This window comes from Trichechus manatus, unplaced genomic scaffold (genome assembly GCF_000243295.1).
Source record: "Trichechus manatus latirostris isolate Lorelei unplaced genomic scaffold, TriManLat1.0 scaffold00082, whole genome shotgun sequence".
In the NCBI taxonomy this organism is placed as follows: domain Eukaryota; kingdom Metazoa; phylum Chordata; class Mammalia; order Sirenia; family Trichechidae; genus Trichechus; species Trichechus manatus.
Genome location: NW_004444018.1, coordinates 3,753,582 through 3,770,075, shown reverse-complemented (window position 1 = coordinate 3,770,075; position 16,494 = coordinate 3,753,582). Strand labels below are relative to the sequence as shown.

At 39.4% G+C, this 16,494-nt stretch overlaps 1 protein-coding gene across 2 annotated transcripts in view; it reads left to right on the top strand.

Annotated features, from left to right (window-relative positions):
• Positions 1 to 8,008, top strand: part of UBQLN1 (ubiquilin 1) — a 76,924-nt gene extending 68,916 nt beyond the window's left edge. The window contains exons 8-11 of one of the 2 annotated variants that reach the window (XM_004381297.1): positions 2,697 to 2,780; positions 4,022 to 4,137; positions 4,388 to 4,553; positions 6,014 to 8,008. In XM_004381297.1, the coding sequence (XP_004381354.1) occupies positions 2,697 to 2,780; positions 4,022 to 4,137; positions 4,388 to 4,553; positions 6,014 to 6,166 (519 nt within the window). In that variant the 3' untranslated portion in view covers positions 6,167 to 8,008. The remainder of the gene's footprint in view (positions 1 to 2,696; positions 2,781 to 4,021; positions 4,138 to 4,387; positions 4,554 to 6,013) is intronic. The other variant, XM_004381299.2, reaches the window with a different exon arrangement.
• The last annotated feature ends 8,486 nt before the right edge of the window (positions 8,009 to 16,494 follow it).

Below are 16,494 nucleotides of genomic sequence, written 5' to 3'. Positions count from 1 at the left end.
TGGGTTCCCTATCACCAGCTTTCCTGTCCCTTCTTCCTTCTGGCCCTTGTCCCTGGACTGCTGTGCCTCATTAGTCCCATTTGGTTTTATGGGGCTGTCTACTCCCCGGCTGAACGGTGAACCTCGGAAATGACTTCACCACTGAGCTAAAAGGGTGTCTGGGGGCCATACTCTCGGGGTTTCTCCAGTTTCCTTTAGGTCATTAAATCTGGTCTTTTTTTTTTGTGAGTTAGAGTTTTGTTCTACGTACTTCTCCAGCTCTGCCCAGAACCCTCTGTTGTGATCCTGGTCAGAGCAGTTGGTGGTGGTAGCCGGGCACCATCTATCTGTACTGGACGAAGTCTGGTGGAGGCCTTGGTAGTTGTGGTTCACTTGGGGAATTTTAAAAATAATACTGATGCCTGGCCCCATCCTGAGAGACACCCCACACTCCCCCACCTTAGTTTCTAATTGTACATTTCAGTGACCAAAGAGATTTTGATACAATTGCATGGGTCCTCCCAGTTCCGTAGACTTGAAGAACCGTGAAGAAGGTGAAATATGCCTTGATCATCTGCAATTTATATTTATTGTCTATTAATATTGGGCTTTTTTTGTTTGTTTTATTAAAAGTTTTTTTAGAGTGTTAGGAATTGGAAGTACCTTCCTTTATAGTTTATTTCCATCTCTGAAATTGAAAAGCGTGTAAAATTAGTCATTTTTCTTCATTACATTAAATGAAATATTTATTTTCTAAACTGTGGAGCCATACTGATTCAAGTACATAGCAGATGTCTTTGAGATATAATAGTACTAACTTCTCTCATAAAATTTGTGAAATTGGAAATAATTAAACAAGTTTTTAGAAGTTTTGTACAATCTTTTAATTTTGCATATTTTAGGTAGGTTTTATGAGAGATTATTTGTACAGAATTGCCAGACTGAGTTATTAGCATTAAGTGCCTCAACTGACTGAGTCATTTTTGACAGTGAAATAAATAAATGTTCACATTTGTTTAAAATAGATAAAAGATACATGTAGAGTTGATCCTATTTGTTTTTAAATGCACAGTTTGCTAATTAGTAATTAGTATTCATGTGCATCTTGACTTGAAAATTTGTATTTAACAAGCACATTCCAAGCCATATATAGTAATAACAATAAATTTACATTTATGAAGTCACTTGATCACCTTCACACACAGTTGTTTACTGTAAAGCAAAATGTTGATAAAGGTTAGAATGATGGTCTTTTATTATTGACAATTTAGAAACATGTAGATAAAAACTGAGTTATTAGCAGATTAAAGTTTGTAATTTCTATATTATGGTATTAGTTTTTCAATATAAAAAACTCTTTAGTAACTGTTGTGATACAAACAGTGACAGGTAAGTTAGGAGCAAAGAATAAATACGTTTAAGATAAGATGCTTTTTTCTAGATTATGGTTATACGACATAAATCCTGAAAGATAAATGTGAGAACCTCATTAATATAATAGAAGTACTTGACGGGAGTCAATAAAGAAGCAGGTTTGTTGACCTTAAGCAGGTGTTCCTTTATTTACCATGAACTTATTAGCCACTTTGAAATAAATACTACATATCCATAAAAAATTGTCTGACTTTTTCCTGCTTTAGTAGTTATGTTGAAATTAATTAGATGATCCACTTCTTAACAATAGATGAACTAAAAGAAGGAGGGAGAATTCACTCTACTTATGGTATTTATATATAATTACTTTTTAATATGGTTAATTACTTGAGGTCAAGGATCACACCACCCCCAGTCCTGACTTAGGACAGGTAGTTAGGCCATCAGTAAATCCTTGTTGGTTGACTTTTTACTCTGCCTGGGGGAAATTATCTAAAATTTGTCTGTTTTGAAGGATGAGAATTTACTAGTTTTCGGTTATGTTGATTTGTGCATTGTAATCTTACTTTCAGGTATCCAGCATCATGTTAATATTGGCCCTGACTTTTTACATTTGTAGACCTGTGTAAAGGTTAGGAAACATGCCACTGTTCTCATCTCTGGTGGTAGTGAGGTGAAATCCAGGTGCTCATCTTGGTGTTCTCAAATGAATTTCCATCTTTCAGATCCTGAAACATTTTAACCCTTTCCCCAGAGATCTGTTGGTGCTACTCCGGACTGATTTCCACCTAGCAACTCCATTTCTCTAGCAAGTTGGTTGCTGTCTTGTGGTGTTATTTTCTGGACCTAATATTAGCTGTCTTGTAGTAGGCAGGTTAGATGCAGTGGTTCCAGATCTGGATTTTCTCTGTGCTTGCCACTTGCATGTCTGGGTTTCTAAGCAAGCCGTGTATAGTTTCATGTACTGATGAACTTACGTTTATTTTATCAGTGTAGTGGAAGATGTATCCTCATCAGTGTCAGTTACTGTCATTTTTCTTTAAAGGCCAGATACTCATTTTTGCTCAAGGAAAAGCCTAAGAACATAAATGTTTTTATTTTCTAGTGTATTGCATGCCATTTTCATAATCACCGTTCTCATTGAGAGAGAAGCAGCCTCGCTTTTTTTCCCCCCAAGATCCCATTCGTGGACAGTTTCTTCCCTTCTCCTTTTTTATTTATGTTCTACCTTCCTCCTTTTTATATGCCAACTTAGGCACTTGGGGGAAGATAGAATATTAAACAAGGTACATTACTTGTTTCAGATTATTTCCAGTAAAATTGTTTGAACACTTGCCCCATAGATGATGCTGAATAATCCCCTATTTGCTGGAAACCCTCAGCTTCAAGAACAAATGAGACAACAACTCCCAACTTTCCTTCAACAAGTGAGTAAGAAAAGATGCTAGCTATCTTTGGTAATAATTTGCTTGAAAAAGTTTGATGGTAAACAATATCCTTATTCTTCTCTGGCTGATAGCAAAATATAGAAGAGTCAGGTAATACTGTGAATTCACAGAGAAGTCTGCTTGATCTTAATTGAGCCCATTTCACTGCTGATCTTTTGTTCGTATTTCTTAAACATAAATTTTGAGGAAAGAACCATTTTGTTTTTGCTTTTGAGGATTTAGGATTTTGAATGCTCTGTTAATACCATAAACCATTTCTCTTCACTTTAATAGCTTAGAAGTGCTTCACTGTCCCATGTTATGCTTTAGGTTTAACCAATCTCAAGTAACAGGAAAGAGCTACCCTATCCTATCTCACAAGTTTGGTTTCTTTGTAATGTTTTGATTTCCTCCAAATCTAATATAATGCTTATTTTCCAAGGGGTAGATAGATCTCATTTCCTTAAACTCAGAATTAGCAAGAATAAAATTGTCAGTGTTGTCATATAAAGAAGGTTGTTTTATAAAATGTATTTGGGATTGCCCTAGTACTTGATTATTTCAGTAGGGAAAAGATAAAACCGAAGTCAGGCTTGATGTTCTTGAAGCTGGTAGTTCCAGGGCTTTGAAATATTATGCAAGTGATTCTCAGGCCTGTAAACCATTACCCAAGGTTAGTGTGTCTTTGATCTATTGTAATGATGTAAATTCAATCTATCTTTCTTGGTCAGGTAGGTGGTGTGTATTTGGAAGTAATGAAGCTAAACTCAGAATACATGTATTCTCTAATTTGGAAATAATTGTTTTATCGAGTGTATTAAATTGTTAAGTCAGTGACTGATACCAGTTGGTTAGGAGGATTATGCAGCTTTTACTGTATTACCATAATTATATGAATTGTGTATTTGGAAGTTGTTTGTTAGAGATACTACTTTATCATCTGTTGGAGAAGGAGACCCGTTTTGATTTCCAGAATAGCTCGTGATTGTCTTCCATTATGAAAAATAGCTTTCATGATAGTCTTGGGGGGGGCGGGGTCAAGTACTGTTACACTGTTACGTACACTAGATTATGTCATAAAGACGGAGTGCTTGTGTTTATTTTGGGAAAGAAATTATGGCTCACCAGTGCCCAGCAATAAGGTTTTAGATCTTATCCAGAAATGGTAGCAAAGAAAAGATTTAAAATTTATCTTCACTCATTTTAATTCTCTTGTAACCCTGGTTTTCTTTCTTCCTTAGATGCAGAACCCTGATACACTGTCAGCAATGTCAAACCCTAGAGCAATGCAGGCCTTGTTACAGATTCAGCAGGGTTTACAGACATTAGCAACTGAAGCCCCCGGCCTCATCCCAGGGTAAGCTTATTTTGGGAAGATTATGAAAGTGCATAACATTACTTTCTCTCCCTGAGAATTTCAGATTTAATACCATTCTGCCTTTTTGTTGTTGAGATTGTTTTTAAGTGAGAATATTCAAAGTTAAAAAGGTTTGTTTTAAGAAGATAGTTAATACTGTGTTAATGTCAAAATGTAACTTATCCATCATCTGGCCTGTCCTCTTGTTTTGTGGGAGTTCAGGCTTATGACTTACTTGCGCTTTCCCCAGGTTTACTCCTGGCCTGGGGGCGTTAAGCACTGGAGGCTCTTCTGGAACGAATGGGTCTAGCTCTGCACCTAGTGAAAACACGAGTCCCAGCGCAGGAACCACTGAAACCGGACACCAGCAGTTTATTCAGCAGATGCTGCAGGCACTTGCTGGAGTAAATCCTCAGGTAATGATACTTTTCTGTTCACATTTTGAATTCCTTAATGTTATAAATTTAGAAATTAAGAAAAAACAAAAGTAGCAGTTCTGTAGAATTTAGTTTGTAATGAAAGCAAAACCATAAGGATATTGAGTCTAAAAAATGACATTACAAAAATTGTGTTAACTTTGGTCCTATATTAGGCACTAAACCAAAATTCCAAACTTGCTGCCATCGAGTCGATTCCAACTCATAGCAGCCATATAGGACAGGGTAGAACTGTCCCATAGGATTTCCAAGGAGCACCTGGTGGATTTGAACTGCTGACCTTTTAGCTAGCAGCCGAAGCTTTTAACCACTACCCACCACGGTTTCCATTAGGCACTAAAGGAAACATTTTTGTAATTGTAGGGAAGACATGCTACAATTTAATGCCTTATTTTTCAGAATAGTTAAACTTTTAGAAAGCATTCTTTTTTTGGAGTCCCTTTTTAGCATTATTTGAAATGTTCTGTTTTAAAAAGTTTGTCGGGGAAGGGTAGAAACAAGTACCTCCAGGACATTTTGCCAGTGTTAAACCAGATGAACTATAGTCTTTGTATATTGACTTTGTGCCAGTATTCGTGTGTGCAGAGATGATTGCCAATACGAAAGTAAACTTTGAACAAATTTAAACCTATCATAGTAGGTTGCCCCCAAACTTTTTAATGACAGAAATACTTCATGGTCTACTAGATGCTTTCTGATTTCAAGCCTTATTAAATACAGTAGACAGACAGGGATCTATCCTATATGTATTTGTATTCTTGACCCCTAGCATAGCATTTGACTTGTGGTAGTAGGTACTCAGTAAATATTTATGGAATTAAAAAAAAAATTTTGGCCAGAATTGATGAATCACTTACGTATTTTTGTCTTACCTCATTTCTGAAGAAAGATTTGTTGCAACTGAATTGTCAGGATTAGGAGTATAGTTTGTGGGCCTGAAAATGGAGCTCTTCTGTGAAGAATTGACTGGCCAGTGCAGGAATTGAATCCATATTCTTAGCTTTCATTGGAACTTTAGAGTTTTACGTATAAGGACACTGACTTTATAGATTCACTGTTGGTCAGTAGTTGCCATTGAGTTGATTACATTTAATAAATTTAATGAATCTTTTTCCAAACTGTGTGCAGATGTACTTGTAAGTTTTCCTGCATTTTTACAACCCTGTCAGATGTATCTAAAATAATGGTTAAAGTTTATTGACCTTTTTTTTTGAGCAGAGTTATGTGATCTTTGTTTGGCATGATTGTTAGTTGTAAGCTAGACAATTTAGAATAAAAAAGTGCTAATAGACTTTTAAATTGTTGAATATGTTTTATGAAAGTTTTTAAAGCTCAGTAGACAGCATAAATTATTAAAAAAGCAGTTAAAAATTTAAAAACTTAGGTGTGACATGGGATGGTTTTCCTTAGAATTTTGTTAATTTTTTTTTCTTTAATAGCTACAGAATCCAGAAGTCAGATTTCAACAACAACTGGAACAGCTCAGTGCAATGGGATTTTTGAACCGTGAAGCAAACTTGCAAGCGCTGATAGCGACAGGAGGTGATATCAATGCGGCTATTGAAAGGTTACTGGGCTCCCAGCCTTCATAGCAGCATTTCTGTAACTTGAAAAAAATGTAATTTATTTTTGATAACGGCTCTTAAATCTTTAAAATACCTGCTTTATTTCATTTTGAAACTTGGAATTCTGTGCTATTATAAACGAACCCAATGTGATGCATTTTAAGGTGGGAGTACAATAAGACGTGTGGATTTTTCTGTTTTTTATTTTATTTTTTGACCAGTGGGAATCAATGCTTTTTCATTTAAGGCTATTGCATGCATCAAACACTTCTGCATTTATTGTAATTTTTAAAAAAATCTGACAGATACCACCTTTTATAGTTGGGTGAACAGATTTTGTCCTGCATCTGTCCAGTTTATTTGCTTTTTAAACATTAGCCTATGGTAGTAATTTATGTAGAATAAAAGCGTTAAAAAGAAGCAAATCATTTGCACTCTATAATTTGTGGTACATTTGCTTATTGTGACTTCGGCATGTATTTTTGCAAACAAAATGCTGTAAGATTTATACTATTGACAGGTTATTTTCTTTGTGGGTTTTGTGTTGTTTTTTGTATACAGTATAATATTCACATTTGGGACTGCATTTCTAAAAACTTATTGCAGTAGGTTATCTGAGCAAAACACTGGTAGCCAAAAAAAGGAAAGATAAAGAAATACTCTTTAAGCTGAGTATTAATCTAATTGTATGGACTCTTACAGCATCTTTGATAAACATCTCTCCGCAACAGTGCTGGTTAGTCAGGTTTGTTGAAAATATAGTAGAAAAGCTGATTCTGATTATCTCTTTAAGGACATTTAATTGTACAGAAAACATAATGTAACATTGCAATATTCACAGATTGACTGTAAATTACCTTAATCTTTGTACAGATTGAAGAAACACTGTAGTATACCCAAAAGTGCATTTGCCTAGAACTTTTCCAACTTCTCCCATAGATAGTTTAGCAGGCATTAGATTACAATTTGTAATTGAAATGCTGCTTTCACTGAAAATGTTGTGATGTTTCAGTTATTTTTAATCACCATATAAATAATAGAACTATCTTTTGGGTTTATCAGTTTTTCATGCAGAGGCAATGTGAGTTTAAAAATGATTTGTGACCACTTGTTTCTGAAGTGTTCTGGTAGTTCTCCTAAGAAATAGTTAAATATAGTGCTTTTCAGAGCCTCTGAGAAGGGATATTTTGGGGGAGAATCTATCCTGGATTGGGCCAGTCTAAATAATACTGGCAAACAACATTCTGTTAGGATTTCTGTGCATATAGTGTAGTAAAGAAGTATCAGTCGGGATGAAAAACAAAGAGCCGTGTTAACAATGTTGAGTAATATTTGGCTGTTCTACAGCCTTTTTTCTCCTCCAAAGAAGTTCTGTTTACCTAACTCTCAAACTGTTGGGGTGGTACATTCCTTTAGGACCAATTAAAATGTAACTTTGGGGTCAGTAGTATACTTGGCTGACTCTGGTTCAGTATTCTCTTAGATCATTATATTCTCTCATGTACAGGACGTGAAATGTTAATATGAGTTGAGATCAATAAAATCAAGGGATATACAAGTTTTGAATTCCATTACTTCTGTAAGTTGCTTGCTATTAAAAAAGGTCATGAGGCCATGTTACCTACTGGTCCATGCACTGTTCTGACACTTTCCTTAGGAGGGAAGCATGTACAAAGGTCATTATGGAGGCATGACGAAAGTTGTTAAGGATGATGTTCACATATCTTTGCTCTTCTCTGCCTTATGCCTCAGTCTGGTTTAAAAACTTTTGTACTAGCGAATGGTGGTATAGAGAATGGGATAGTGTCGTAACTAATTTGATGATTTATTAATCGCAAAATAACAATAAACCTCTAGCTTTTACACTTGGTTTGTTTTGACTCTTTTTGTAGAAAGAAAACGATGTCTTCAATTTTCTTTCTTCAACCATGGCTTTTAAAGGCGATTGGAGTTGATTTTACCCCAGATTTTATCATGCTAAGGAGCCCTGTTGGTGCAGTAGTTAAAAAGTGCTGGGCTGCTAACCGAAAGGTCGGGTATTCAAATCCTCTAGCCGCTCCAGGGGAGAAAGATGTGGCAATCTGCTTCCGTAAAGATTTACACAGCCTTGGAAACTTTATGGGGCAGTTCTACTCTGCCTCTAGGGTTTCTATGAATTGGAATAAACTCAATGGCAATGGGTTTGGGTTTCTATCATGCTTGAGGTTAACTCTTCATTTTTCTAGCTCCCTCAATTAAAATGTGCTCATACACTGTGGTGTTTTGACGTGGTGTATTAAAAAATAGCTAACTGCAAAGTTTGGTGACCTGGGTTTTGACTGCTTTCTTTTGTACCTGACTAGTTATTTGACTTCGTGTAAGGCATCATGATTTCTCACTGTAAAAAATGCCAGTGAAACTTACGGGGCACACTGGACTGGGTGATTGATCTCTTAAGTACCTTTCAGCTCCTGCAGTGGTGTGATTTTTTTTTTGTTGTTGTTGTTTGTTTCTAATATGTTTATCTTAGATCTGAATATCTGTTAAAGGGGTGCAGAATACTTAAAAATTCTTAAAGCATTAAAAAGACACATTTAAAATGCTGTACACTAAAGTTGCTCACATACATCGGTTTATTTATTAGATAGTGAATGAAGAATGGAGTGGTGAAAATAACACATCAGAAATTTATTTCCCAAATGGAATATATGTGATATCCTAAATAAAGTGTAGCAAATATTGATCAATCAGATAAATGACAGCTGGCGTTTTTGTGTGTTCAGAATCTCGAGTTTCAGGCGTGGTTTAAATATAGTAAAGGGATGTTTTGTTGGGGGACACATTAGATAACCTACTGTCAAGTTGACTCTGACTCATGGCAACCGTATGTACAACAGAATGAAACATTGTCTGGTCCTGAGTCATCCTCACAATTGCCAGCATCTTTGAGTCCATCATTGTGGCTGTTGTGCCAGTCCATCTCACCAAGGTTCGCCCTCACTCTTGCTGGCCCTCTTCTTCGCCAAACATGATGTCCTCCTCTAGCAATTGATCCCTCCTGATGACGTGTCCAAAGCAAGCAAGTCAGTGTTCTGTTGTGATCCATAAGATTTTCATTGGCTAATTTTCTGAAGTAGAGCACCACATCTTTCTTTCCAGTCTGTTTTTGTCTGGAAGCTCCCCTGAAACTTGTGTAGCATGGGGTGACCCTTCTGGTATTTGAAATACTAATGACATAGCTTCCAGAAACAGCAACATGCATGCCACCACGGTATGACAAACTATAAATTTAATGGGCAAATCATGACAGAAATAGAACAGAATAGGTAAAAATGAATAGGTTAGTGACAAATTGTTCTTTTCCCTATTTCTTTAAAGCCAAACCACGTGTAGTGTGTTTGTGTATACATGTATAACACGTGGTGGTTGTTGGGTGCTGTCGAGTCAGTTCTGACTTATAGTGACCCTGTGTACAACAGAATGAAACACTGCCTGGTCCTGCGCCATCCTCACAACCATTGTTATGTTTGAGTTCATTGTTGTAGCCACTGTGTCAGTCCATCTCATTGAGGGCCTTTCCTCTTTTTTGCTGACCCTTTACCAAGCATGGTGTCCTTCTCTAGGGACTGATCCCTTTTGTAGTAACACGTCCAAAGTATATAAGATGAAGTCTTGCCATCCTTGCTTCTAAGGAACATTCTGGCTGTACTTTTTCCAAAACAGATTTGTTAGTTCTTCTGGCAGTCCATGGTATATTCGATATTCTTCACCAACACCTTAATTTAATGGCATCAGTTCTTCTTCGGTCTTCTTTGTTCATTGTCCAGCTTCACAAGCATATGAGGCGATTAGTCCTCAAGGTGACATCTTTGCTTTTTAACACTTTATGTTAAGGTGTAATCCATACTGAAGGCTGTAGTCTTTTATCTTCATCAGTAAGTGCTTCAAGCCTGCTTCACATATGGTTAAGGCAGGGAAATACTGCATATTATACTTCTCTTAGAGAATAACATTAAATTAAGCATGTGAAAGTTAACGAGAATCCAGCATTTTTCCATTCTTACTATAACTTCCTTTTCATTTAACAACTCTTTTTTCAAGGTATTGCTTTATCAAGTGAACCCTGGGAAAAGCTGTACTTAGCAAATCTCACTTTTCTAGTTTCACGTGGTATTCTCTACCTAGAATTTCATCTTTCATCTTTGGCTTATGTAAAGCCTACCCTTCTTTCTGGGCTTAGTTCTGAAGTCTTCCTAAACTTTAGTAGTCTACAGTGATTGAGCCCTGGTGGCGCAGTGGTTAAGTACTTGGCTGCTAACCTGAAAGGTTGGCAGTTCGAACTCAGCTGCTGTTCTGCAGGAAAAAGATGCAGCTGTCTACTTCTGTAAAGATTACAGCCTTGGAAACTCTGTGGTGTGGTTCTACTCTGTCCTGTAGGGTCTCTCTGAGCTGGAATCGACGCGTAGGCAGTGCAATAGATTTTTGCTTTTTGAGTACCAGGCTCTTTCCTAGTTGCTGAAGAGTATGTTGTTTTTGGTTGCCATTGAGTCAGTTCTGACTCACGGTGACCCCATGTGTACAGAGTAGAACTGCTCCATAGGGTTTTGAAGGGTGTGACCTTTCGGAAGCAGATCGCCAGGCCTGTCTTCTGTGGTGCCTCTGGGTGGGTTTGGATCACCAATCTTTTGGGTAGTAGAGCACTTAACCATTTGTGCTACCCACCAGCTCCACTGAAAATACAGCAGTAATGTGGGGTTTCCATATTAGAATTTAGGGAGACAAAAGTAAAACATTTATAGACTGTCAGCTAGTGACAGGTGCTTTGGCAATAAAGAAGGTAAGGAGGCTAGTTCAGGAGAGGCGTGTTCGTATTTTGCATGGGGCATTTAGAGAAGGTCTCATTGATAAGATGACATTTGAACAAAGACTTGAACACTGCCTGGAGGAGAGGTACAGCTTTCCAGGAAGAAGGGCAGAAAAGCCGGCTAAGATGAGTGTGTTGAGTGTTTGCACAAGGAGTACAGTGTAGCTGGAGTAAGATGGGAACTAGGGGGGCAGTAAGGAATAGGGTTGGAGAGGTGTTCCTGTGGAAGGCTTCTTAATATACAAATTTCTAGGCCCCACCCTCAGAGTTTCTGATTTCCTAGTCCTGGAGTTGGGGAAGAATTTACATTTCTAACAAGTGCCCATGTGAGAACCTCTGGTCCAGGTGGCTGGGAGCAGAGGGACTGTTAGGTGTAGTGGAGTATGTTTTGAAAGTAGAGCCAGTAGGATTTACTGATGGATAGAGAGATGAGAGGTTAAGAGCAAGAGAGAAGTCAAGCAAGGCAAACAAGGTGGAGAAACATGGGAAGGAAGGAGTACAAATGAGAAATTTAGTTTTGACGTGTTAAGTTAGTGATACTTAATGAATATAAGAGGAAATGTGAAGGCTGTTGGAGGCGTTCAGGCTATAGACGTTTTACAGCTGCCAGTATGTATATAGATGATATTTAAAGTCAAGGTACTAGATAAGTCAGTGGTTCTCGGCTGGGAGCTATTTTGCTTCCCAGGGGGCTTTTGGCAATGTCTGGAGACCGGGGATGCTGCTGAACACCCTATAATGCCAGGACAGCCCCCATAATAAAGATTATCTGGTCCAGAATGTTAATGGTGCTGAGGCTCAGAAATGCTGAACTATATGAATTTCAGGGAGGGAATGCTGATAGACAAACTTTAGGAAGACTGAGCCCTTAGTTTACACCAACTTCTAGGTCAGGGAGCTGAGAGGAAACCAGCAAAGGAGATGAAGAGGCAGCTAGTAAGGTAAGAACAGAGAGAGGTCCTGAGAGCAAGTGAAGAAACCTCTCCAAGAAGTGTGATGAACTGGGTTAAACGCTATTGCTTCAAGGAGTCATCATGGACTGAATATTAGCTGTTAGACTTAGTAAAGGGAAGGACCCTCATGACTATGACTAGAGGTTTCTAGAGTTGTGGGGGTAGATTTCTGGTTGGAGTGGACTGAGGAGATATCAAGAGGTCCAGAGTTTTGAAGTAAAGAGAATGAGGGAAATAGGGCAGTAGCTGAGGGGAAGGGAGAGTAGTGTTGATGTGGGGCAAGAGGAAGCTTGCTTTTTATTTTAAGATGGAAAGTACTACAGCATGATTGTATTCTAATGGGAATGATCCATTGCGGGGGCGGGGGGGGGGGTATTTTCTACCAGAAAACAGAAAGGAATGATTGATTGCTAGCTTTTGATCCCCACAGTATGTTGTATGTGTTTAAATACCTTCATTACATGAATTAAGATGCTAGTTTTCTAAGGCTTGGGCCCCAGACTGGCCCAGCATCACTTCTGCCATATTCTAATGGTCAAGCAGTTTTTCTTAGCTCACCTTTGTTTAAGGGGAGTGGTCATAAGCCCCACCACTAAATGGGAGGAGTGTCAAAGAATATGTGACCATAGTAATGTACCACACAGTATAATCACAGAAGCAGTACAGTTTTTTCTCCACTGCTCACTCTTTTCTAAGGGAAAAGTAGTGACTTAGGTGATTGTTGAATACTGTAGAAACAACTAGTATGCTTGACTGAGTACCCCGCACTTCTTTGGAAATGTCTGTCCAAAGGAAGCATGCATTCTAGTCTGTTGTCTTACCATATGATAAGGTTAGTGAGATAGGCTTGGCCCCTGTGGGAAAGGCCTGTAGTTTTTGCTCTCTTTCTAAAAATTTACCACTGTCACCATCTTAGTATACAACTTAGTGGCATTAAGTACATTCACAGTGTTGTGCAGCCATCACCACTGTCTAGTTCCAGAACTTTTCATTCCCCAAAAGGAAACCTTGTACTACTAATCGGCTTGCTGTCTCTGAATTTACCTGTTCTGAATATATTATGTAAATGGAATCATACAATACATGGCATAACGCTTTCAAGGTTTATTCATTTTGTAGCATGTATCAGAACTTTATTTCTTTTTATAGCTGAATAATATTCCATTATATGATATACCACATTTTGTGTTGGGGGGCTGTATTTTGAAGGTAGAGTCAATAGGATGTTCATCTGTTGGTCGACATTTGAGTTTCTACCTTTTGGCTGTTGTGAATAGAGCTACTATGAACATTGGAAGTTGTTTGAAAACTTGCTCTCACTTCAAGAGGCAGCAATAATGGGCTCAAACACAGCAATGATTGTGAGGATGGTGTAGGACTGGGCAGTGTTTTGTTCTGTTGTGCATAGGATCGCTATGAGTTGGAACTGACTCAATGGTACCTAACAACAATAACAACAACAGGAGCGGAATTGCTGGTTTATATGGTATATTTACCTTATTGAGGAACCAGCAGACTTTTTTATAGCAGCTGCACCATTTTACATTCCCACCAGCAGTGGACAAGGGTTCTAGTTTCTCCACATCCTTGCCCATTCTTACTTACGGTAATCTCAGTGGATATAAAGTGGTATCTCATTATATTTTGATTTGCAAGACCTGTGGTTTTGATAGGTAAATTTATTTTGTTGTTGGGTTGGGGCCATAGAGTCCAGTTGATTCTGACCCATAGTGACCCCATGTGACAGAGTAAAACTGCCCCATAAGGTTTTCTGGGCCGTAATCTTTATGGGAACAGATTGCTAGGTCTTTTCTCCCGTGCCGTTTCTTGAGAAGTTCAAATTAAACCCCCATCTGAGCTCTCTGCTTGTTCCCTACTCCCCAAAAGATAAATGATGTGGCCCCAATTATCTCAGTTCTGGGCCCAAAAGGCCTTCATGAATGACAGTGATCTCTGCCAGTGAGAAGAAAAGCAGCTCTTTTCATCTGGGAGCTGGTGGCCTTGGTGTCCTGCTGAACATAAACAAATTTCACAGAACACCTCTATCAGCCAAGACTGCTCTGACCATGATGGATGAAGACAGAAACAAGATCATTCTGTAATCACACCTGACAAAAACATGAACATTGTCCAAACCACAAAAATAACCAAACATCTCCCTATCCTGGCTAATGTGCTTCTTTACCAGTTACAGCTTTATCCTCACTTCATTCCTCTCACTTTATAGATAAGATTTATTAAGATACCTAATTAACAGAATTTCCCCACTTCCTGACAGCATCCAATTCAGACAGAGTCCTGTTTCTTTGAACTCTCCTTACAATCACCTAACGTTAGCCCAAATCCTGTACAGTCGTGCATCGCTTAATGTCCGCAATATGTTCTGTGAAACAGGACGTTAGGTGATTTGGATGTTGTGTGAACATCATAGTTATGTGCTGCCTAATGTCCATTCTGGCTACATCTGACCGCATATACCTTGGTTCTCCCATCAGGCCTGTCCCCTCTCCCACCCCTTCCTACCTGCAGGGCAAGTGCTTTCCTCTCTGGGGGAGGGGTCAGGCCTGATGGGAGCATGGATGTATATGCGGCTTATGCAGTCTGATATTGCCCGAACCGCTGACCTTTTGGTTAGCAGCTGAGCACTTTAACCCACTGCACCACCAGAGCTTCTTAAACGCGTTGCCGTCGCGTTGATTCCAGTTCATAGCGACCCTGTAGGGCAGAGTAGAACTGCCCCATAGGGTTTCCAAGGCCGTAAATGTTTATGGAAGCAGACTCCCACATCTTTCTCCTTTCATACCTTTCTGCAGCTGGTAGGTTCAGATGCTTAACCACTGCGCCACTGCTCTTCCCAGATGAGCACCAGCCCTAATAATTTACACCTGAGGTTCTGTGGAGCTGCGTTGGAAACACTTCCCCACATTATTGTCTAACACAACTTGTGCACTAGATTTCTTAAATAATTCTAGTTCCTTGACAATTGCTCATTAGTAATGCCCATGATAGAGTTAATACCTCATGACTCATGGCAGCTCTACACACAGTGGAATGAAATGCTGCCCAGACCAGTGTCATCCCGAGTGGCTGTGGATTGGAGTGGTTGTGGATTGGATCGGTGTGATCAGTAGGGTTTTCACTGGCTAATTTTTAGAAGTAGATTGCCAGGCCTTTTCTCCTAGTCCACTTTAATCTGGAAGCTTCACTGAAACCTGTTCAGCATCATAGCAACACCTGAGCCTCCGCTGACAAAGACGAGTGGTGGGTGTGCATGAGGTGCATTATACATGTGCTGTTTGGTAAAGGGAGAATAAACTTGCGTATTACAGTTCCAGAAAATTAAAATCCCTGGTCCATGATATCTTTGCATAGTGAGCCTGTTTAAATTTTCCACTTGCTTTTGTACTCCTGTCCACTGGAAAACAGTTTGCTCACCAGGGCAGTCTTTAGAGAGGCACAGGGTGTGAGGGCACCTGGTGACACCCCGAGGGCTGACCTGGCCATGGTCACCGAGTGAATTTACTGCAGAGCCATGCCTAGAGAGCCCAGTCTTTTCTGGGTCCTGATTTAGGTCATCCATACTTCAGGGGCAACATCCCAGACCCTGCCTGACAACCTGGCTAAGGGCTGGGGGAGGAGTGGGAGGATACCTCTGGCAGGGACTAAGAAGGAAGAGCAGTTAGAGCCAAAAGACTTAAAAGTTCACATATTTAGAATGGGCCCATCACTTTCCCACCCTTTGAAAAGCAAAGGGGTGAGAGTATTTTCCATATGGCCACATGCCTTCAGATTCCAGGGGTGAGTTATGAGCATTTGTATTTCAGCCAGGTTCCGGTCTCAGGGCTTTGCATATGTTATTTCTCACAAACTTCTGAGGCAGGTGATATCCCCATTTTACAGGGGAGAAAAGTGTTTAACCTGACTATCCTCGGTGGTGGAGAGTGGAGACTAGGAGAGGGACAAGTACGAGTGGGTACATGACAGGAGGGGTAAAGGCCTGCCAGAGGAGGGATGTGAGTGCTATTTGTAGGGTTGGGAAATCTATTTTGTGCCACTTCAAACAGTTCTTGCCTGTCCGTTTTTCACAGTCGAAGAGGCCAGTCGGGTGTGTGTAGTCAAGGCTACCGGAGGAGCTGCATCCCACTGCCCCAACCAAGGGGCACATTCAAACCCTTGGCGGCTAGAGGGGTTTTCAGGGCTCAAGAACATTGTTTGTGCTTGCTGTGTCTCCCTGGGCCACGAGAGGGCAGCACTGGCTCACTCCTCCACATGCCGGCCTCAGAGGCCTCCATTGCCAAGGCCAGAGCAGGGATTCTCAACCCCACCAGACTCAATGCTCCTTTTTTAAACAACTAATTTCTAGTGCCCACTTTATCATTTTGAAATAAAATGAATTTTGGATAAAACTTACCTAAGCAAGTAATTAAATATGATGCTTTAACTCTATAAAGTAAGTAGCTGTCTTAGTTATCTAGAGGTGCTGTAACAAATACCACAAGTGGATGGCTTTAACAAACAGATTTATTCTCTCACAGTGTAGGAGGCCAGAAGTCTGAATT